The sequence below is a fragment of the Coenobita brevimanus genome, chromosome 5, assembly GCF_032717465.1.
Source record: "Coenobita brevimanus isolate Jiangsu-jjx chromosome 5, ASM3271746v2, whole genome shotgun sequence".
NCBI classification, from domain to species: Eukaryota; Metazoa; Arthropoda; class Malacostraca; order Decapoda; family Coenobitidae; genus Coenobita; species Coenobita brevimanus.
Genome location: NC_136958.1, coordinates 2,230,937 through 2,255,310, shown reverse-complemented (window position 1 = coordinate 2,255,310; position 24,374 = coordinate 2,230,937). Strand labels below are relative to the sequence as shown.

Here is a 24,374-nt window from a genome sequence, read left to right as displayed (position 1 = left end):
CCGTCTCAGCAGCATCCTTCCCCCTTCCCCCCCACCCAGGAGAACGCCCTGCTGAAATTATCTTGTCGCGTCGCCGGACAAATGAAAGCTATTTGTGGAGTGAATGGCGAGAGATAATGACCGCTGGGGAGTGACCAATTTTGCTCAGCCTTGTCCCCTGGAATGAAGACGATTTTCCTCAGCGAGACCTTTAGCTGCGGACCCTCCATGGTGTTTAGAAGATGGGAGGGTGTGGGAGGGGTGTTTGTGGGCGTGGGTATGTGTGGGATAGTATTGGGAGTGGGGAGGCAGGAAATGGAGAGTGTGTGTGTGTGTGTGTGTGTGTGTGTGTGTGTGTGTGTGTGTGTGTGTGTGTGTGTGTGTGTGTGTGTGTGTGTGTGTGTGTGTGTGTGTGTGTGTGTGTGTGTGTGTGTGTGTGTGTGTGTGTGTGTGTGTGTGTGTGTGTGTGTGTGTGTGTGTGTGTGTGTGTGTGTGTGTGTGTGTGTGTGTGTGTGTGTGTGTGTGTGTGTGTTTTTACAAGCCGATTGCTGGCATAACGTATGGGCTTATGTGTGGATGTGTTGGTATGGATGTGGATACGGGTGTGTGTCAAGATGCGACGAGTGGATGTGATGCGCGGAGGTGTGGATGTGTATGTGGTGTGTGTGGGTATGGGTGTGTATGTGAATGTGTGGAGGTATGGGTGTGGCTGTGATGTGTAGGGGTATGGGTGTGGATGTGAGAGTGTGTGTGGGTGTGGATTTTAGAAGAACAATGGCCTCCCACCAACCAGAAAGTATAAAAGCAAACAATAAGTGGAGGGATAGACTCATAAAAGGGAAGTTATTAATTTAGAGATATGTACCAGACCTTGGATATGTCTAGCGTAGTAGCAGATGATTGGTAAATATCGAAAGGAAGATGACCAAGAATCTGAATGAAATCTCGGAAGACCATCAAATGAACCTTTACTGATACTCTGAAGGAAGGCCAAATGCTTTAGAGAATCAAAATCAAGGAAATACAAGATGCTAACGAAAGAGGACGACAGTTTGAAAGTTGGAGTGGGTCAGCGTGCTTCTGGAGAGAGTGCATAAGAGCAGATTTTCAGCAGACAGGAGGGGCAGACGTTGACAGGCAGAGATGAAGGAGTTTACTTAAGCGGGTTCTCAGCAATGATACCTAGTGCGCATAGTTCACGAGAACAATAACAGCGACACAGCACCGAGCAGCGCAGAAAGTACAGTACAGAAAGACATGTTAATCAGGCAGGAGTCAAGCCAAAGGGGTGAAGGGAATGGAGAAACAGAGTCGAAATTATCCAAAGTGGAATTGGGTGCGAAAAGTCTGAGTGAATAATTTAGTATGGAAGGGAAAAGTAAAAAAAACAGAACCTAATTAGAGAGGAAGGTGTTTTGGTATACCTGGGTGTGGGATGCGAATCTGTGTATATCTGGGTGTGGGATATGAATCAGTGTGTATCTGTATGTGGGTTATACATCTGTCTGTATTTGGGTGTGGGTTACGAACTAGATTTCAGAATGTCCGAGCGTTTACAAGTGATATAAACAGCAACGGAGTCATCAGACTGGAAAAGAGGTACAGTTGAGATGCTTACGAGTTTGGGTGAGGGTTGTGTGTGTGACATGGCGTGGACTGGGTTGAGATTAACATACAATGAACTTCCTCACGTAACTCAGACCTATTATGACTGAAAGGATGGGTAATGACGAATCTTCCCACGTCTCTCGTCGTCTTCCAGAAACGTATCTTAGTTATGAAAGAAAATACTTTAGATTTTTATTTCAGAAAAGACAAGGAGATGAAACTATTGATATTTCCCGTGTCCCCAGTTCTTCCTCCAAATCATAATGCAAGTTACGAGAAGAGTTTTATCGCATGATTGTTAGTGAATTTGGGTCGACTGGTATGGACAAGAGTAGTGCGTCTGGGTGGTGTTACTGTGGCTGGTATGGACTGTGGTAGGGTGTTTGGGTGGTGCTACGGGCCTGGTGTGAATGGTATGGACTGGTGAAGTGTATCTCGATGGTGTTATTGGCCTGGTGTAGCTGCTATGGAGTTGTGTAAAGAATCTCGGTGGTATTAACGGTCTGGTGTTGCTGGTATGACTTACTGATGTGCCTGGGTGATGTGACTGGCCTTGAGTGCTTGGAATCTTTAAGGTATCTGGATGGTGGCGTTGGGCTGGTGTCGCTGGTATGAGCTGATGTAGGATGTCTGAGTGTTATTATTGGCCTGGTGTGACTGGTATTGACTGGTGTAGGGTGTCTCGGTGGTGTTTCTGGCCTGGTGTAAGGTGTCTGGGTAGTGTAACTGTCCTGGTATGAACTGGTACAGGGTGTCGGGGTGGTGTTACTGGGCTGGTGTGGTTGCTGGGTGTTGGTGGGGGTCGACCAATAAAACGACACACACAACTGCTGAAATTGTGTTTTTTTTTTTTCAAAGTTTTTCCTATCTGTCTTTAGCTCCATGTCCAATACGGGGGTTTATTTCTCTCTCTCTCTCTCTCTCTCTCTCTCTCTCACCTATTCAGCTTCCAATCCTCCCTTTCACCACTCCCTGCATATCAATACATACTGATACATTCGTAATGATGATGATGATGATGGCGATGACGATGATGATGATGATGATGATAATGATGATGATAAAAACATATCTAGATCACTTACCATAGGCAATTGGGACACAGATCACGAATACATTGAATTATTAGAAAAAAAAAATCTCCAACAACATTTTTACAACGATAATTTCCTCTCTGTTTTATACTAATTAAAGGCACACGATTTTATAAGCAACGGGGAATCCTCTACCGTGGAAAAATCACAGTAAGCAGGAAGGAAAAACAAGCAAATACTTCTACGACTACTATTATTACTACTACCATTACTACTACTACTACTACCGTACTACTATTATTACTACTACTACTACTACTACTACTAATAATAATAATAATAATAATGATAATAATAATAAAAGTAGTCAAAGATCTATACTTAAGGGCAAAGCTAAAACAGAGGGAAAGAACATTAATGAAAATATCTACCATATAAAAAAAAAAACAAGTCACAGAAAAGAAGAAAAAAAAGGAAAAAAAGCCAGACGAATATATACGAATGCAGAGACGATCAAAGAAAAAGGGGAAGGACAGGGAAGGGAGGAGGGGGACTAATGGGAAGAGGAACTTGGAAGGGGAAAGTAAGGGTGCCAGTAGTAGTAGTAGTAGTAGTAGTAGCAGTAGTAGTAGTTACAGTAATTGCATCCTCTGGCTAATCTGAACGTGAACCCAGTGGACTGCAGGCCAAAGCTCCCGTTCTTCCACAGTCCACCATCCTCCTTTTGGGGAATAGGGAGATTTTAGGAATAATATAACGAAAGGCGTCACCGTAGTGCAAAATTTCCAGGCAGAAAAAAAAGAAAAAGAAAAAGAAAGAAAGAAAATAATACCAAGCCAGACAGAATATTCACAACGATAAAGACAAAACAGCTGCGGGTCGGGAGGAGGAAGGAAGGAAGGGGAAAAAGGGGGAGAAGTCAGATGAGAGAAGGGAAGGGGGTGAACGGGGAGAGGGGAGACGAGAGAAGGGAAGGGGGCGTAGGGGAAAAGAATGGAAAAGGGGGTGAAGGGGGAGGTAAAAGAAGAGACAGAAAGGGAGGGGAGTAAGGGAGCAAAAGATCAGTCGGGAGGGAGAGATGGGAAGGGGAACGGGGAGGGAGGGGGACATTAAAGGTAACAGCCGCTTGATCGCCAATAACAAACAACAAGAAAAATAATGGTCACTAAAACAAAAGATCCTGGTAGTAAATTGTCAGTGGCTGTCAGGAAAATGATAAATTATTAGGCCATATTCCCGCTGAAAATGTGTGGTGGAGTTCGGGCCAGTACTGTCGATATTAGATTTAGTAACTGTATTAATGGCTTCTTTATTTTCGGATTTATTTTTGGTTCTATACTCGTTTCAAATTTACTTGGACTAAACCTGCCGTCTCTCTATCTTGAAGGCCGAGCTCTAACTACAGATTCACGTTAAGAAAATGATGCTAGTCACGAAGAAGCGCTACGGAAAGGATGAAGAGTCGTAACACTTATTCTTGAGCCACGTGAAACACCATGTGAAATCCTGGGCCAAGTTTAGGTGAAAGAACTCTATCAGATTAATTTATTACGCTTAGTTTGGGAATATTTACAGTATTATCACTATACTCCTTTCACCTTAACTTGGCCCTGATTTGTCACCTTTAGCAGCGTATTTCACGTAGCTCAGTGGCACATTAAGACAATACTGCAAGTTCTACAACCTTTCCATAGCACTTCTTCGTGACTAGCATCATATTCTAGTGTTAATCTCTTCCTATGGCTCAGTATTCGAGATGGAGAGTTGGCAGTATCAGGCTAAGTTAGAAGTAAAAAAAGCACAATAACTTTTAAATAACTTTTTGTTTGCTTTATTCTTCCTTATTCCAGACGATTTTATTCAGCTTAGTTTGAATGTAATATTGTTGTCATCGCTAGGAGAACTGTGACACGCTCTCTCTCTCTCTCTCGCTCTCTCTCTCTCTCACCAGACGATTTTCTTCAACTTCAGGGCTACTTTTCACAGGAAAAAAAAAATAATAAAAAAAAAAATGCTATACCTTATTCACGCTATCTCCAGACGGTTTTGCTCAGCTGTACGGAGACCTCTCGTACTGCAGGGCTTAACCTTGCGGCTGAGAATAACACATTTCATTCCTTCCAACGTTAGACGATTTTCCTAAGCTCAAGAAACCTACACCACAAACGCCAAATTCTGAGCGTCAATAACTTTTTAGGCGAGAGGAAAGAATTTGGCATAACAGTAAATTCTAGTTCCCGACAGACGATTTCATTCAGCTCATAAGATCCCCGCAGCCAAAAAAATAAAAAGGCTAACGAAGGCTACAGCTAACCCTTCCAGCTCGAAAAGTTATCTCCTCAGCTGACTGAAATCGTCTGGAGATAACAAGGAAAAAGGTAAATGCTCGTATGTCTTACTGAAGGGATCTGGTGCTTAAATATTGAGGTTTTCTTCTCTTATTATTTTTTTATTTTGAGGTTTGTTAATTTATTTTTGCCACCTTCAGACGATTTTATTCAGCTTGGGGTAACCCTCTTGTGGTGAAGGGGTTAATAGCGGGTCTTGTACCTACTCAATGTATTAATGGAGCACTGGATGATGATAATAATAATAATAATAATAAAAATAATAATAATAACAAAAATACCGTAAAAAAATAATGATAATAATAATAACAATAATAATAATAATAATAAAATAATAATAATAATAATAAAGACTAAAAATAAATCCTCAATAAATGATGCCTGGTAATATCTTCGTAAGTAATAAAGCGAAAAGCCATCATTAGTGAAGTCATTAGAACTTCCACCATTACCAGCATAATCACCATAATTAACACACTTGCCACTCTGACGCAACCACAATGCACAATTACCACAACTACCACAATCACCAACACTTCCACAATCACAACTACCACTAGTACCACAACTACCATAATTTACTAATGCTTGCACTACTGTCATAACTAGCATTACAGTGTTACAACTATCAACACAGCTACCACTATTATTACTACTACAACTATTACCACAACTATCACAATTACAACCACGACTCTTACCACAACTACCACAAAGCACTGCACATGGTACACAGTTGTTATCCCTACCTTTTAACACAATCACACCACCACCACAACTACAGTACCGTACTATAACTTAAACCATCACAAAATATATCTACAGTATGTAACATACACTCTTCATCATTACCTGTAATACCACAATTACCACAATCACCGCCACAATTACCTCGACTAAACATACCTTTTTGCGAATTTTACTTTTCACTGTTATGATAACTCTTTTAATATTTTTTTTTTACATGTATACGTTAACCTTGTCCACACTATAATCTCCTGCAGTTGTTTCCTTTCATAATCACTGAGAGTATTATTAGACGTGTTGAAAAGTTAGTCATATATCTGTGAGTGAACATGCTTTTGTATGGTGTGTGTGTGTGTGTATGTATATATATATATATATATATATATATATATATATATATATATATATATATATATTAAATACGAACTTCTGTAATGGAATGCCATAGATCTTATTCACTGTGCTTCACTGTGGTAAAGGGATGCAGCTAAGTAATGGAGACCCTTACTTATAAAAACAATAATACTTCATTCATTCATTCATTGCCAGACGCCATGTATCCCAAACGGGGTGGCCAAGGGCTTAGAGTTAATTGTTTTACAGGGAGGGGCACCAATCCTCCACCAACCCCACCTGACACGTAGGGATGCCAACAGCATCTGGTGTTCCCAGGCGGTCACCCATCCAAGTACTATCATCTAATCCTACACTGCTCCATGTGGATATGTAAATTAAGTACGAAGTAAAAACAGAGTGACTGACAATTACTGACTGACTGCCTACCTACCACCATCACCACCAAAACTAAAACCACCACCACCCACCGTCTGGTTGCCGAGGTTTCTCACGATGCAGGAGAGGAAGGCGTGGGTTCCAAGCTGCGTTGTAACATTGGTGGGGGTCCCGCTGTCGAAGTAGGGAGGAGGAGGGGCGGTGGAGGGGATAGTGCGCTCTCTCCTCACTGGGGCGGGGGAGGGAGGGAAGGGGGGACGCCAGAGGGGGGTGTAATAGGGGTAGGCGAGGGAGGGGTGAGATGGGGAGAGCGGGAAGGACGGGTTGGTGGGAAATTGTGAACGGGACTTTGAAACGGGGAGTGACTGTGAGGTTAGTGATCGAGGGCCCTGAACAGACATAACCTCAGGAGATTTATGGATGGTTGGTGAAGGGGTGGGGTAGCGGACAGGCAGAGGGGGTGGCGGGGTGTAGGATGGGGGGACACGGTAGAAGAAAGCGGCAGGTGAGGCTTGAGTGGACTCGACTGAAGGAGACACCCCTGAATTGTAGAAAATGGAGACCATTGGGGAGGTGCGGGCAGAGGGGACGTGGAAGGAGAAGAATGATGCTGGGGAGAATGATGGGGAGGAGTCGTAGAAAGGGGGAGGGGACATGGTGGAGGGGGGAAGGGAGGTGGGGAGGACGGCGGGGAAGTAGAGTCTCTGGCGGTAGTGGCTTGAAAGGGTTTTGATTGGAGAAGACCGCTTCATGTTGTTCGATGGGGGTCGACCTGTAGAAGAAAACGAGAGTAAGAAAAAAAAAAAAGTCCGTAAGAAAACAAATGGAGAGGAAATGGGTGTAAAAAAAAAAAATCAGTGAAAATGGCCGTAAGAAATCAAGAAATAAGAACGCAGTGTTAATTAAACCTCTTACTTTCCGATGACAATTTTACTTTATTAACACCACCAGACGGTTTCATTCAGTTCAAGGGAGACTTTTCCAATCTGAGGGGTTAGCAAACGGCCTTAATCAACACTTTTGCTATTATCTATCTTTTACATATATGATGAATAAAACCATTTGGCAGTAGCTTAATAAAAATGAAAGACTGAAAAGGATTAAGAGTTGTAAAAATCATCAAACATGTTTACTGAATAAAGAACGATAAAATTCACAATGATAAAAAAAGGCACCGTATGTTTGCGGTGTTAATCATCGTAATTATAACTTCACTACAACCTCTTTCCCAATGACGTCAATGGAGTGAAGAGGATGAAGAAAAAGGGAAAAGAACACAACAACAAAGGGATAAACAGAGTCCTCAGTACAATAATAAAATACATTCACGTAACAGTAAAACATTCAGAATTCTTAACTCTGCTTCACATGCATTCGCCTTCCACGCTGTGTTTCATAATCTTTCAGAATATTCGTTTGGCAGACACCAATCCATTGAATAACTGCAATAACTGACAGAGACACGCAGAAGAACTGTCGGCAATAATACAGAGAAGAAATACTGTACTCTGTCTTTTATGTATACAACTGGTCAACTCTGGAACTGTCCTCCTGTCTGTCTGCCACATTGCCTATAACCTTCAGTCTATTAAATGCAGTGTGTATAGCCTATGCAACTCGAAATGAATGTACAGGTATCTTGAATATGTCTGTCTGTCTGTATTTTCATTTGGGAAAAACAAGCTTTGCAAGCTCTAAACGTACGTTCATTCTTCTTTGCATAATAATATCTGAATAATACTAATATCAGAGGGGTGACCAGGATGTAGTCACAAGTAAATAAAATAATCACCATTCAATCCTTCGAAAGTCTGAGTTCCTCACAGACTATATACTATACCGGCGTGGGGAACTGGCCACCCTGCCACCAACAGTTGCGGTACAATCACCTACACAACTTTTACGACACAAGAGAAAAAGGGGGGCTATGGAGCTGGAAAAAAAAACATTTTTCACTGAGGCCTGCACGCGTGTATACGCACAATCGCACGTGGACACACAAATATATATTACACCCATGTATGCACAAGCATGTATTGCAGGTACATAGACACACAAGAGCAGAGTACTGAAAAAACGAGAGCTCACACAGTAAAAGTTTTAAGTGTCGTGTGGAGGATGTAAAGCCTCGTTTGAGTATTTGCATTTGCCGCTAGAGGACGTCAGGTTGGCAGGCTGGTCTCTGGGGTGTACTGGGGTAACACCTCTCTTAGGCACTACTCGCCCCCCTTCCACCTCCCCCTCTTTCACCCCACACTCATTCACTCACTGTACTCATATGACCCCCATTCTCACTCGCCTCATTTCTCCTTCACCACCGTTCTCCTCTCTATCCACCGTCACACTCCCCTCATCCTCACTCCTTTCCCCTCATCATCACCACATTTACACAATTACCTGACGCATTGGCTCTCTCCTTCCCAACCACAGTTTCTCACCGACTCCCATCGAACGAACTCATCCACCACACTCACTTACTCCAACAGACTCAGTCACTCCACCACATTCAATCATTCGCTCCCTTACTCATTCCTCTCCTTCACTCCCTCCACATTTCCTTCCCCACCACACTCGCACTCTTCCCCAATTTCCTCTGTCTCCCCCACCACATTCCCCACTCCCACACTCCCTCCCCCGCCATTTCCCCAACACACACACACCATTACTCACTCTCCCCCACCACTCCCCACCACAATCACCTATTCCTCACCCTCTCCCTTTCTGCTTCCCCATCACACACCCTTTTCTTGACTCTTCCCACTCCCTCCCCAGACGCCCCTCTCCCCCTCCACCACTCTCACAATTCACATTCTTATGCGACAGGCTCTCTTTTCACGACAGCCAACCACTGTGTAATATCAAAACGGGGTATTTTTTCTTTGTACTTTACTGCCTAACTTGCTTGTGTATCTTTTGTAACTATATTTCAATACATGTGCCTGTGTCGGTCTTGTGTGTGTAATCACCTACAGACGCTCTCTCTCTCTCTCTCTCTCCACAATTCAATTCCTTATGCAACAGGCGTCTATTCACCACAGCCAGACCCTCTATTTTACGGTCATTATTTCGTTACACTTTACTGCACATGTCCTTACTTCAGACGAGTATTTCGCTGCACATGTCCCTACCTTACACGAGTATGTCATTGCACATGTCCCTACCTTACATGGGTATTTCACTGCACATGTCCCTACCTTACATGGGTATATCACTGCACATGTCCCTACCTAAACGAGTATTTCACGGCACACTTTCCTGTCTTAGTGGTATGTCCCTTCCTCACTGCACATGTCCCTATTTTACGTGGGTATTTCACTGCACATGTCCCTATTTTACACGCGTATTTCACTGCGCATGTCCCTATTATGCAGGCGTATGTCACTTCATAATGTTCATACTTTACTTCACATGTCCCCTCCTCAGTGCATTTATCCCTAAATCACTGCACATTGCCCTACTTAACTGGTTTCTTTCACTGCACAAGTCCTGTGTCACATCACATATCACTAATTTACTGCACAGGTCCTTACTTCACTGGAGTTCCTATCCCTACTCAGTGACGACCCTCTACCCACGACACACCCTCCTCCCTTACCTATTAAATCATCATCATCATCATAAGCTCCACCATTAAAAAACCATCCCCATCAAGACCCACTGCTCACCAAACCCACGACAATGACCCCGATGACAGACCGGGTGTTGTCCGCCTGTCTGCCTGTCCGTTGTCTATGTTTCCACTTCGATTACGATAGCACAGCGGATCGGAGAGGCTATTGTACGTATTGTGTTCCTGGCTACACCGAAATACGTGCTTATCGGCTCGCTCGAATACACAGGAAAAAAATAGGGATAAATCCGCCTCGTTGCTTCCCGTATTGTATAGTGTGTGTGTGTGTGTGTGTGTGTGTGTGTGTGTGTGTGTGTGTGTGTGTGTGTGTGTGTGTGTGTGTGTGTGTGTGTGTGTGTGTGTGTGTGTGTGTGTGTGTGTGTGTGTGTGTGTGTGTGTGTGTGTGTGTGTGTGTGTGTGTGTGTGTGTGTGATAAGCGTGCACTGTTTACCGTTGCCCCTGTTCGCACTGGACTGCTTACCGTTGCGCCTGTTTGCACTGGACTGTTCACCGTTGTCTCCTGTTAGTACTGGAGTTTGCTTACCGTTGTCCCCTGTTTGCTTCCCCTGTTTTGGCTACTGTTGTTAAATACTCGTGGACATAATTCAACCCTTTTACCGTTGTTCCTGTTTACCTCCGTTTTGGCCACTGTTGTTAGGAAGGGAGTAACTCGAATCGACCCTGTTACCGTTGCTCCTGTTCGTCTTCCCTGTTTAAGTTACTGTTGTCGACTAGGCATGGACTGAACTGGACTATTTTACCAAAGTTCCTGTTTCCCTACCCTATTCTGGCTACTGTTGGTGATGGACTTAATTCGCCCTTGTTACCGTTGCCCCCGTTTTCGCTACTGTTTGGTGAAAGAAAATGCTGATGTATAATATGAAAAATAAATCGCCAAGAAAGATGCGCTACGTCTCGATATGGCAATTACAATAAAGGCCTAAGAGCGATGTAGTTTTTCTTGGTATTTCTCATTTTACTTTCTCCTAGCAGCTAGCTTGGCCATGTGGTGAGTACAAAGGAATTCAAAAGAGTAAAAGGGAGTTCAAAGGAGTATAAGGGAGAACCAAGGAGTATAAATGAGTACAAAGGGGTTCAAAGGAGTACAAGGGAGTTAAAAGGAATACAAAGGAGTTAAAAGGATTACAAAGGAGTTCAAAGGAATACAAACGAGTTCAAAGGAATACAAACGAGTTAAAAGGAATACAAACGAGTTAAAAGGAATACAAAAGACTTCAAAGGAAAACAAGGGAGTTCAAAGGAGTACAAAGTTCAGAGGAGTTCAAGTGGGTGCAAAAGAGTTCAAAGGAGGACAAAAGGAAGCACACAGCAACATTTAATCAGTCCTTTTGAGGCTGGGTTTGATGTAGGGCGGGCAGGCTATACTCTTTTTATTGTAACTTGGCCTAAAATCGTCATCCCTCCATCTTGAATTCTGAGCTATAACAAGAGCCTAGCACTAGAATATAATGCTAGTCACGAAGAAGCGCTATGAATACGATGCAGAGTCACAGTACCGTCGTTTTCTGCCTTTAAGCTACGTGAAATAAGTTGCAAAAGGACGAAAATCTGGGCCAAGTTAAGGTAATAAAACTATAAGACTTAAAAGCAAGAACAAAAAAGCAGGAAGATTCTACCCCGCCTTACCCCACCCACAAAAGTCTAAACGGGAGAATGGAACATGAGAGACTGACTGGGAGAGTGTACTGTGAGGGGAAAAGGTAGAGGGGCAGGAGAAGATCGAGAATGGGATGGAGGGATGGGGCAGAGAGGTATATGAGCGTGGGCGGTGAGTTCGAGAGAGGGCAGCCTAACAGCCATGGACAGCGTGATATGAAGGAGATTCGTTTTTGGCCATCTCTTCCGGGATTAAGGCGTCTAGCTATACAGGTAGATATAAATAGACAGGCAGATAGATAGATACATAGACAGAGGGATAGATAGGCAGACAGATCGATAGACAGAGACAGACAGATAGGCAGAGATAGATAAATACTGATACAGACAGACGGATAGATGGATGGATAGATAAGCAGACAGACAAACAAGACAGGTAGACAGATGGATGGACAGGTACATAGATACATACATAGCCAGACAGTTGATCTTAGTAATGGCTTTGGATGGGTGGACATGCAACGTTCGTCCTCACGTCAGGGTACGGTGGAGAGAAGGATGTAGGTGTATAGTTAGTACTCTCCTGAAGCAATTGGGGCAACTCAGTACCGAAACATGGAGAAACGGCTCAGTACAGAAACAAAGAGAAACAGCTCAGTACTGAAACAGGAAGGGACAGCTCAGAACAAACACAGAGACGCAGTTTAGTGACGAAACACAATGCCACAGCTCAGTAGCAAAACATAAGCAGCTCGGAACAGAAATAAACAAGACCCCAGCTCAGTAATTACCGGCAGCGAAGCAGCCTGATACCGAAACAGAGAAATAACTCAGTACCGAAACAGAGAAACAGCTCAGCATCCAAACAGTGAGACATAGCCCATAGCACAACAGAGAAACAGCTCAGTACTGAAGGGCACAGAAACAATACCAAAACAGAGAAACACCTTAGAATCGAAACGCAGATAAACGGCTCAGTACCGAAACAAACAACTCAGTACCGAAACATAAACATCTCAATACCGACAAACAAATAAACAGCTTGACACAGAAACAGAGATATACAGCTTGAATTCAACTTAATCAAACTTTTAAGTGGCAATACATTTTTTCGTGAACTGTACCCGTCTCAAAAAAAACTCGCCTGCATAAGTTCGGTCTGTAAAACTCTGTAACTCCATCCATGCCAGAACTTGTTTTTTTTTCCCCAATAACAGCGAAACGAAACATCCCCCCTATTTCCTGCTTCTTTCTTCGTATCCTATAAATCTTCCACTACAATAAATCTCTTTCATGCTTGCTAAAATCGTCTGGCGGTTGGAATATATATGACATCGATGTACTTGTTACTTTTGGTGCTGTTGATGTTGTTGTTAGTGTTGTTGTTGATGATGTGGTTGTCGTTAGCGGTGATGATGGGGATGCTGTTGTTGTTGTTAGTGGTGATGCTGACGTTGTTACTGCTGTTGGTGGCGAAGCTATTGTTGTCAGTGATGTTGCTGTTGTTAGTGGTAATAATGATGATGATGATGTTAGTGGTGATGCTGTTAGTGATGTTGTTGTTAGTGGTGATGAAGACGTTGTTTTCGTTGTTAGTGGTGGTGACGATGATGTTTTTGCTGTTAGTGGTGTTGCTGTTGTTAGTGGTGGTGGTGGTGATGATGATGCGGCCCCAGTGGACTGCAGGCTAAAGCTGCTCTTCTGCAGTCCACCATCATCCTTTCTGGGGACAGGGAAGTAGATGATGGGTGTTTTGTACAAGCAGGCAGTTGGGCCGGCCGCTTGTATCAATGCCACCACATGAAGGCGTCCCTCGTCAGCACCAGACCACTCTTTCTCCCGCACCAAGAAAGATATCCCCAGAGCCAAATTAAATTACGCAGCAGAAGGAAAAAATAAAAAATAAAGAAGGAGCAATGAGAAAGGAAGGATTAAACCCCTACTTCTGCTCCTGCAAGACTTAATTATCGTTTTCCTCTCCGAATTAAAACTTCCCTTTCATACGCCCAGCTCCTCCTTGTCATCCTTTCACTGAACTAAGCTGATGATTTTCGTATTTTATCCTGACTCCTCCATAAGACTTAAATTTATGAAGGATCTCTCTGTGTGAAGGGGTTTAACATTATCTCCACTAAGTCCTTCGAAGCCTCAGTTGGTCATGTCGGTGGTGTGGACATTTGAGACCAAGTCATTTTATATTTTCTTAAATATTCTCACTCTGACCTGGTTCCCGTGATTCACAAACGTCACTCACTCACACATATTTTCCACATCCCCGTCTCACACCACACACCTAAAAGCCTTCCACACCTGTACCAGTGCGTGAAGTATTAGGTGGGGGTGGGTCACTTCCCTGGTGATAAACAGTGGTGTTTCTTTGCCCTAAGGATCAGCTGGCCTTCAGAACCCATGCCCATCATGTACTGTATATTGAGCCTTCCGTCCCTGTCAGGCGTGTGCAAATCGTCCATTACACATACATACATACATACATATTAGATACATACATACACATACATAGCTACAGAAAGACACATACCATATTTTAATCTTTTCTGTATAAAGACATCTTTTTTTTTTATAAATTCTTTCTAGTGCACTTCTAGCTTCTACACCCTTCCCATTAACACCTCTCTCTTCTACACCCCTCCCATTAACACCTTACTCTCCTACACCCCAAATTAACACCTCTCTCTTCTACACCCCTCCCGTTAATACCTTACTCTTCTACACTCCACTCATTATCACTTCTCTCTTCCACACCCTACCCATTAATAATTCTCTCTTCTGTAACTCTCCCATTAACACCTCTCTCCCCCACATCCCTCCGGTTAACAACTCTCTTCCACACATCCCCATTAACACCTCTCTCTTCCACACCCCTGCCACTGATACGAGTATTTTACTCCTCCACACCCCTCCCATGAACAACTCTCTTCCACACCCCTTCCATTAACATATCTCTTCCATACTCCTCCCATTAACACCTTACTCTTCTACACCCCTCCCATTAACACCTCTCTTTTCCACACCACTCCCATTAACACCTTACCCATTAATACCTTCTTTTTCCACACCCCACCAAAAGAACAGCTTCTTCTTCCTTACCCTATCCATCGACACCTCAATTTTCCACATCCCTCCCATTAACACCTCTCTTTCACACCTGTCCCATTAACATCTCACTCTTCCACACCCACCCCATTAACACTTATCTTTTACGCCCCTCCAGTCAACACCCCTCCCCTCCCAACCTATCCTTTTGGCAACTCTTTACCCATCACCTCCTCCTCCCACACCCCTCTCCTTTCCACCCCTCCCCCCCCCAAACCCCTCCTCTTCACACTCCTCTCAACATCTCTTCTTTCCACACAACTCCATTCTCTTCCACATCCTTTACCTCCGGATCTCCTACACCCCTCCACACCTCTCCCTTTTACTCTTCTTCCTTCGACAGTTCTCCTTTCCACTCCTTCCTTTTACACACTCGCATTTCCACACTAGATCCATTCTCTCTCACTATAACGCACCCTTCCCTTCCATAAACCCCATCTCTCTACTCCCCTATATTACACAGTCTTCCCTTCCATTCACCCTCTCTTTCAAACTCTTCCCCCTCACACTCCTTCAAACTATTTCACTCCCACACCACCCATACCCACGCCCCCATTCACATCCCTTCCCCCACCACCTACATCCGCTTCCCGATTACTCCTCCCCCCAACTTCCCCACCATCTACGCCCCATCCCACAGCACTCACTTCCCCTCCCCCAGTACCCACACCCTCATTTATCCTCACACAACTTTCCCCACCATCCACCACCCTCTCCTACCCCTACATACCCCCCCACCCCCACATCCCCACACCCCCTCCCACAATGCATCCCACTCACCCTTATCACATGCCACTTCAAGCATCATCAAAGCTGCATACATTTTCTCACTCCACACCCCTCTCTTCCACACCTCTTCCCCTGTCAGAGCCTCTCCCTTCCACCGTTCCATATTTCACACTTCCTTTCCACATTTCTCCACTTCACATCCCTCCGTTCCGTATTTTTCCCTTCCACATCTCTTGCTAGTCAGACCCCTTCCACCGTTTTACACCTGTATCTTCCACACTCCTCTCTCTTCTTCTCACGCCTCTAACCCTCTATTCTCTCTACTCCACACCTCTCCTTCCCTCGCCATATATCACCCCTTCCACCGTTTTACCCCTCCCCCTTTTCTTCCAAACTCCGCTGTCTTCTTCTCACGCCTCTAACCCTCTATTCTCTCTACTCCACACCTCCCCTTCCACCGTTTTACCCCTCCCCATTTTCTTCCTTGTTCTTCACCGCCTTCATCTCCTCGAATCTCCCATCTCATACAGACGTCAAACCTCCCCGCCCCCTCTACACCTCTGCCTTGCCTTACACATCCCTCCAGTTCACATTTTCTTCCATCTCCTCCTCTCATAGCCTTCCCCTCCAAAATCCTTCGAATCCTCCCTCACCTTCACAACCCACACCATCATCGCCTCCTCCTTACCTTATCTCACCTCTCGCCACAACCCAACCGAATATCCGCAGTTTTCTTATTCTATACCATTTTCTTTCTCATCCTTTCCTTCTATGCCCTCCACATTTTTACCCTCAATATCTTCAGTGCCTCTTTTTCCACGTAATGTACCTGGAAAAGAACACACTGCTTCTTTTGTGAAATCAGACTTCTCAGGGGTTGGGTGTGCTAACCCGACTCCCCGCTTTTTTTTTTTCTTTTTTTTTCATCCTTACACTTGCTGAATCTGTACAGGCAACTTATTTGTCCCTTAGAGGAGTACATCTCTTCTGTGTGTTGGAAGAGTGGGAGGGAGTCACCACATACTGCTCTTAACACATGTGCGAATCAAAGCTTTCGTTTCACAAGTTACGCTCCTCTTATTCGTCCCTTAGAGGAGTACATCTCTTCTGTGTGTTGGAAGAGTGGGAGGGAATCACCACATACTGCTCTTAACACAATGTGCGATTCAAAGCTTTCGTTTCACAAGTTACGCTCCTCTTACTCACTCCCTATCAGCCTCTCTCTCGTTGCTGCAGTACTGCGCCTCACTCTTCTGGCTCAATTACACTAGACACTGCTCCTCTCAACTCGACAACTGTATCTCCCTTAATTATGGCATGCATGAAGTACTTGCCTACCTAGACACTACCACTCCATTTCTCTCAAATTCTCTAATTAACCTGTACTCTCAGTCTTTCATGTACACACCTTCGGCAGTCTGTTTTTCCCTCTGCCTATGACTATGCAAAGGATGTTCAGGTATGTCGAATCAGGATTTTGGATTCTTTTCTTTGTTTTTCTGGACACAATTTTCCCAAGGTTTTAACCCCCCCCCCCCACACTCTCTCTCTCTTTTGCATAAGAGATCCTGTCCCTTCCATCACTCTGCACCTCTCCCCTCCACACACCTTCCTTCTACATCTTTCCGCTCCACTCCTCTTCACTCCCAAACGTCTTCCATCTGCACCTCTCTTTTCTACACTCCTTCCCTCCACACTCCCCTCCCATACCACTGCATCATAACCTACACTCTCATCCCTTCATCACCAAATGCCACACCTCCCCCATCCCCACCCCACATACCCCCCAACTCCCATTTCACATCCGCCCACCCCAACCTGATTTCACACCCCCACATTCTGCACCGTCACCCCACCCCAACCCATCCTCACCCCACACTCACACCCCACCTCATCCCACATGCCACACCACCCGCACCCCCACCCTTACCTCACATCCATTCACCACACCCTCCCCCATCCCACCCAAACCTCACATCCCTCTACCTCCCAGTCCCACTTCACATTCCCCCACTCACTCTCACCCCTCACCCCCACCTCACATCCCGCACCATCAGCCCTGCCACAATGCATCTCAGCCAACCTTATCACAGGCCTCTTCAAGATCCATCAGAGCAGCATACATTTCCCCACTGCTGCCGGCGCCACAGTGCACCCGCTAACACTCACGCCTTTGATCGACACGCACTCTTTCCTGCATCTTACCTTTATTTTAACCCTATAATTCTCATTTTACCTTCATTTTACCCCCTTAACTCGCATTTAACCCCCTTAACTCTCATTTTACCTTCATTTTAACCCTTTAACTCTCATTTACTTTCATTTTACCCTCTTAACTCTTATTTTACCTTCATTTTACCCTCTCTTCATTTTACCTCCATTTTACCCCCTAAACTCTTTATTTTACCTTCATTTTACCCCCTTAACTCTCATTTTACCTTCGTATCACCCCACTTCACTCACACTTTACCTCCACTTTATTCTGATCGATTGTCACTTTCCTGCATCTTACCTTCACTTTTCCCATAACTCATTTTACCTCAATTCCAACCCCTTAACTCAATTTATCTTTGTTTTAACCCTTAACCCTTTCAATACCATGATGGTTTTTTAATGTTTATTCTGATCGATACACATACTTTTTCCTTTATCTTACCTTCATTGTACCCTCCTAACTTTCAATATGCTGACTTTTTTTTTATTCTTGCTGCCACCAAACTATTACATGCAGCTTTAGGAAGGCCTCTTGTAGTGAACGAATAACTAAAATCAATATCTAACACCTCTAGTTCGAAAAGTAGCTCCAAAGCCGAACAGCATCGTCTAAAAATAACAGAAAGGAATAAAAAAAAAAAATAATGCTATTGAAGTGGACAGGTTAAGGATAGAGAGGGTTCCCAGATATATCCATCATCATCATCATCATCATCATCAGTCTGAAACGGTCTACTGCTGGTAAAAAGCCTCTCCAACCTTTCTCCACTCTGAACTATTGGGTGTTAGCCCGTTCCGTTCAGTCCCAGCCACTTCCGAGGTTCATCCCTTTACCTCGTTGTCTGTCTGCCGCTCCCATTCCTGGGCTGCCACTCATATCATGACTGGCCATCTGTTATCTGTTTGGCGAAAGAGTTTGGTGATGGGGAGGGATGCCTTCACGCGATGGCACCAATAAAGCCGGGGGATTCCACTGCCTGGGTATACAAACATCTCTAAATTCCCTCCCCATCCCTAAATGGAGGAGGGTGAACTGCAGGATGAGGGCAACTGCAGGCTACTGTTTACCAGGCTCAATGTAGATGAGCCTGGGGCAACAACAACAACGACAACAACAACAACAACAACAACAGGGAAGACTTAACTTGTCCATGTCCACTTTTGATGTATATAAGAGTATTTGGTGATGTATATTCGCTACTTTCATCTGTTCCCTTGTCCAATATATTTGCCATAATTACATTCGCTACTTTCGTCTGTCCCCTCGTCTAATTACATATAACCCTTCCATTCCATCAACTTCACGTTCCAAGGAATTAATTAGACTCAAGGTTTTTGATCCACACCATGATGCCCTTATTCATTTATTTATTTTCTACATGGATACTTGGCTTACTGCACGCCCTCCATCCCCATCCTACTCTTGATCCGATTTCGTTGTCATGAATCGTTACTACCATTTCATATTCTATTTTTGAAGAAGGGTGATGAACAAGACTAGTCAATACACACTTCGTTTTCCTCATACTCGTCTTGATGTTTACGTTAACTCCATCAGTCCGATTACTTATATATTTTTATCCTTTATCTCCACACGATTCTGCTCTGTTTGCGAGACTTTCCGACGTGGAGGAAATAGATACGGCATTCAGTAGCTCCTCTATTGCTTGTGGTCCTTCCTAACTTGACTAAAATCATTCGGTGGTAACATGAATAAAATGCAAACGACGACATCGGATTGCAGGGTTAAGATTCTGTGCATGTGATTCAAGTATCATCTAGTTCCTCCCCTGATGCACTGAAACTAATAATATCATCAGCAAGTAAAAGACTGTTCATTGCCCATCTTGGTCACTCTAATCTACATTTTTTAAACCTAATGTCTATCTATTTATCTATCTATCTATTGCCAAACGCCACAATCCCACAAGGGGTGGCCATTTGACTCTGAGTTATTTGTTTTACGGGGAGGGGCACTAACCCTCCACCAATCCACTTGTTGACACGTAGGGAGCACGTATGGTTTGGTTATATGGTTACTACCCAGCGTTGTAAATGGTTTCTTGGCTTACAGGAAACCATTTGGCTTGTCACTCAATGTAAAGCCACTTGTAAAGGAAAGAAAGGCAATAAAAAAGATGGGAGAAATAGGAAAAGAGGAGGGCAGGCACAGAAAAAGAATGATAAAGGCTAAGGAAGAAGTAGGCAGCACTACATCAAGTGAGTGGATGACTGCTGGAAAATCCTCGTGTCCGGCTTTTCTTCATCTTCTATAATATGATTATTATATCACTAATGTATAAATGTTATTATTTTTTTTCTTTTTTTGTAACCTCATCGCTATTGCTTTACACATCTCCGTTATTCTTAAAGCGTAAATATTTTGCTCCTGTCTTTGCTATCCCCACCTTATTATAAGCAGACCTTCCCCCATTCCTGAAGAATTTATAAGTTTTTTTCATCCTGAGCTTCCACACGTCTTCATTTTTCTTGCTGGAGGTTTTCTTTCGTAGTTCTGTTGTTTCTATATAATTTCTGCTGTAGGAACAATATTTCTTCTTTTCTTTATAAATTCTTTTGTACATGCTGATTTATTTTTTTCTTAGTTCATACTCCATTTACTCTTCGTTATCTATTCTTACGAAGGTTTCATTAATTTATTTCCAGGGATCAGATTTATCCATCAAACTGGGAGTGCATCGTCTGCATGATTAAATTAATATTTATAGCCTCCTCTCTCACAGGCAGACGGTTAGGTCATTTACTTCGAACCAACTCGTTCCTCTCTCTTCCGAAATTTATTGATAGGCTACCTGATTTCTCACCAATGTTTGATCACTTTACCTCGTAACTTTGTTGGCTACCTTGTCATTCATTACTATTTACCGATATCTCTTGTCAGTGAGAATGAAGTTTATGTCAGTCTTTGTTTCATCATTTGAAAATTCCACTTCAATTTCCTATTTTTTTTCATCTGGAAGGGGGCATCCATCATCCTTTCTGCAAATTTAAGTATTATATGGTCACAGATTACAATTCTCTACTATGCACAAAGTACAGGATGCAAAATAAAAGTCGATGTGATGGATTAAAAAAAAAAAAATCATTACTGAGACTCAGGTTGCATTGGGAAGGGGTATGTAGTGTAGGAAGGGGTGTGTAGGGTAGGGAAGTGGTGTGCAGGGTAGGGAAGTGGTGTGCAGGGTAGGGAAAGGGTGTGTAGGGTAGGGAAAGGGTGTGTAGGGTAGGGAAAGGGTGTGTAGGGTAGGGAAAGGGTGTGTAGGGTAGGGAAGGAGGGTGTAGCGTTGCGACGGGGTGTGTAGGGTACGGAATGGGTATGCAGTCTATGGAAGAGGTGGGATACATGTGAAATGGCGTGTTTCTTAAGTCTGCGTATGTGTGCGTTGGGAGTCTGTAGTTTCCTCCTTCCCACGATCCAACAGTCTATTTACTTTCAGGCACTGTATCCACTCGCTGTCAGGTGAACAGGAACGTGAAGCTTAGCAGAGAGTCCTGTATTTCCAGCGGCTTAGTCGATAAAGAGGTCAGAGAATTAATCCGTCTTACTGTCGATCATATATTATCCTTTTTCGGTGTACCTGAGAGGGTATTAATATTATATTCTCGATCATATATTATACCTTCTCGATAGTTACACACACACACACACACACACACACACACACACACACACACACAGTCTCTCCCTCGATATATTGGTCATGGAATTAATCTGTTTTATTCCCGGTCATATATTATTCTCTCTCGATTGCCACGCCCTCATAAATTTTCCTGTCCCTTCTGATTTAATTAAACAAGGCTCGTAGCTCTTCCTGCCTCCTTCCCCCTTATATAATGGCCAGAAGCCCTTAGATACTGGATCCGATTTTGTTTCCTATATATACAGTGTCTTTGTCTCTAAGTATTTTTTCCTATGTTTTATGACTGATTGGGATGAGTGGTGGTGATCGTGGTGCAGGTCGTATTTGTGGTAGAAGTGTGGTTGTTTTTGTGGTGGTTATGGGGATGGTAGTTTTGGTGATGAAGGTAGTATTTTTGGTGGTAGTGTGATGCTTATGGTAGTGGGTATGGGGGTGGTGGTTGTGATGATGAGGGTGGTATATGTGGTGGTAGAGGTGGTAGTGCGGTGACTTTGAGGGCAGTATTTGTAGTGGTAGAGATGGTAGTGTGGTGATGATGAGGGGTAGTATTTGTGGTGGCAGAGGTGGTAGTGTGGTGATGATGAGGGTACTATTTGTGTTGGCTGGGGTGGTAGTGTGGTGATGATGAGGGTAGTATTTGTGGTGGTAGAGATGGTAGTGTGGTGATGATGAGGGTAATATTTGTGGTGGTGGAGGTGCCAGTGTGGTGATAATGATGAGGGATAGTATTTGTGGTGGTAGAGGTGGTAGTGTGGTGATGATGAGGGTAGTATATGTGGTGGTAGAGGTGGTAGTGTGGTGATGATGAGGGTAGTATTTGTGGTGCTTGAGGTGGTACTGCGGTTTGAAGACGGTGGTACCTGTGGTGGTAGTGTGGTGATGATGATACCGGTAGTGGTGGTACTATATTGCAGTTGTGGTAGTTTTGTTTACTGTCCTAGTGGCTGTAGTGTTAAGTTATGGTTGTCGAGATGGTTGCCGTGGTGGTGATAAGTGTGGTTGTTCCTGAGTGGTGGTAGCAGTGGTAGATACAGTGGTAGTGGTGGTCTTGGTTATGGGAATGGGATATGTTTTGTGCTATGGTTTGTTTTACCTTAACTTGGCTGTGATTTTCGTCCTTTAGCAGTGTATTTTTCGTAGTTCAAATGCAGAATAAGATACATTACCACGGCTTTGCATTGTTTCCACAGCACTTCGTAACTTGCACCATATTCTAGTGGTGACAGATGTGGTGGTGGTGATAGGCATGGCAAGAGTGATAGATGTGGTATTGGTGATAAATGTACCGTAGTTGTGATAGCTGTGGCCGTGGTTGTGGTGACGCGTTTGTGGTGACAGATGTGGTGGCGGTGATAAATGTACAGGAGTTGTGAAGCCGCAGCAAATGTATGGCCGCATCACTACCTTTTTCCGCCACAGAGCTACGTGAAGTAAGCTGCAAAAGAACGAAAATCTGGGCCAAGTTAAAGTGAAAGAATTAAAGTGGTAACTGAAGGGGTATCACAAATGGTGGTGGAAGTGGCAGTGGTGATAGGTATGGTGGTGATATGTGGTTGTGGCGAAAATGACTGTGCATGCGCTTCTGCAATGGTGGAAATGGTAGTTATAGTGGTAGTTGTAGTGGTGGTAGGTGTGGCCAAGAGATGAGATAGTGGTGATAGTTATGATAGTGGTGACAAATGTAGTGGTGACTATGCATGGGCTTGTGGTGACAGATGTGGTGGTGATAGCTACAGTACTGGTGGCAGACGTTGAAGTGATGACAAGTGGTGGTGACAGCTATGGATGTGGTGATAATCTGGCCTGTTGTGAGAGACGTAGTGATGGTGGCAGATATAGAAGTGATGATATATATCGTTGTGGTGAAGCGTTTGTGGTGATAAATGTGGTACCAGTGAAACATGTGGATGAGGTGAAGTGTTTGTGGTGATGGATGTGGATGTGATGAGATGTTTGTGGTGAAAGATGTGGATGTGGTGAGGTGTTTGTAGTGACTGATGTGGACGTGATGAGGTGTTTGTGGTGATGGATGTGGATGTGGTGATGTGTTTGCGGTGACAGCTGTAGATGTGGTGAGGTGTTTGTGGTGACAGATGTGGATGTGATGAGGTGTTTGTGGTGACAGATGCGGATGTGGTGAGGGGTTTGTGGTGACAGATGTGGTAGCTGTGATTGATGTGGATGTGGTGAGGTGTCTGTGGTGACTGATGTGGTAGTGGTGATTGACGTGGATGTGGTGAGGTGTTTGTGGTGACAGATGTGGTAATGGTGATGGATGTGGATGTGGTGACAGATGTGGTAATGGTGATGGATGTGGATGTGATGAGGTGTTTGTGGTGACAGACGCGGATGTGGTGAGGTGTCTGTGGTGACTGATGTGGTAGTGGTGACTGATGTGGATGTGGTGAGGTGTCTGTGGTGACTGATGTGGTAATGGTGATTGATGTGGATGTGGTGAGGTGTTTGTGGTGACTGATGTGGTAATGGTGATGGATATGGATGTGGTGACAGATGTGGTAGTGGTGATGGATGTGGATGTGGTGAGTGTAGTCATGAATACAAAGCAACATAACGAGCATAAGAGTCATCACAGGGAGATATAATGGCCAAGGAAATCTTAAAAATACATTAGTGAGGCAATCTAGGGAAAGGGGAGGGTCATATTAGACTTTTTATTGGTGTGTGTGTGTGTGTGTGTGTGTGTGTGTGTGTGTGTGTGTGTGTGTGTGTGTGTGTGTGTGTGTGTGTGTGTGTGTGTGAGAGAGAGAGAGAGAGTTATGGGAATAAAGGAACGTAGGTAAGAGAGAAAGAATGTAAATGGACGGCACGCCATTATTATTATTAATTATTATTATCATAATCATCATCATCATCATCATTATTATTATTATTATTATTATTATTATTATTTTTATTATTATTATTTTTATTATCGTCAACATTATTATTATTATTATTATTATTCAGGAAGGAGGCAGAA

General features: G+C 43.8%; 1 protein-coding gene across 1 annotated transcript in view; it reads right to left on the bottom strand.

Moving 5' to 3' along the window:
- LOC145397508 (uncharacterized) overlaps positions 1–24,374 on the bottom strand; it is a 114,056-nt gene that overhangs the window by 51,249 nt on the left and 38,433 nt on the right. Inside the window, exons 2-3 of the mRNA XM_080270582.1 lie at positions 7,023–7,220; positions 6,541–6,698 (exon numbers count right to left, since the gene is read on the bottom strand). Coding sequence (XP_080126708.1) covers positions 6,541–6,698; positions 7,023–7,200 — 336 coding nt within the window. The 5' untranslated portion in view covers positions 7,201–7,220. The remainder of the gene's footprint in view (positions 1–6,540; positions 6,699–7,022; positions 7,221–24,374) is intronic.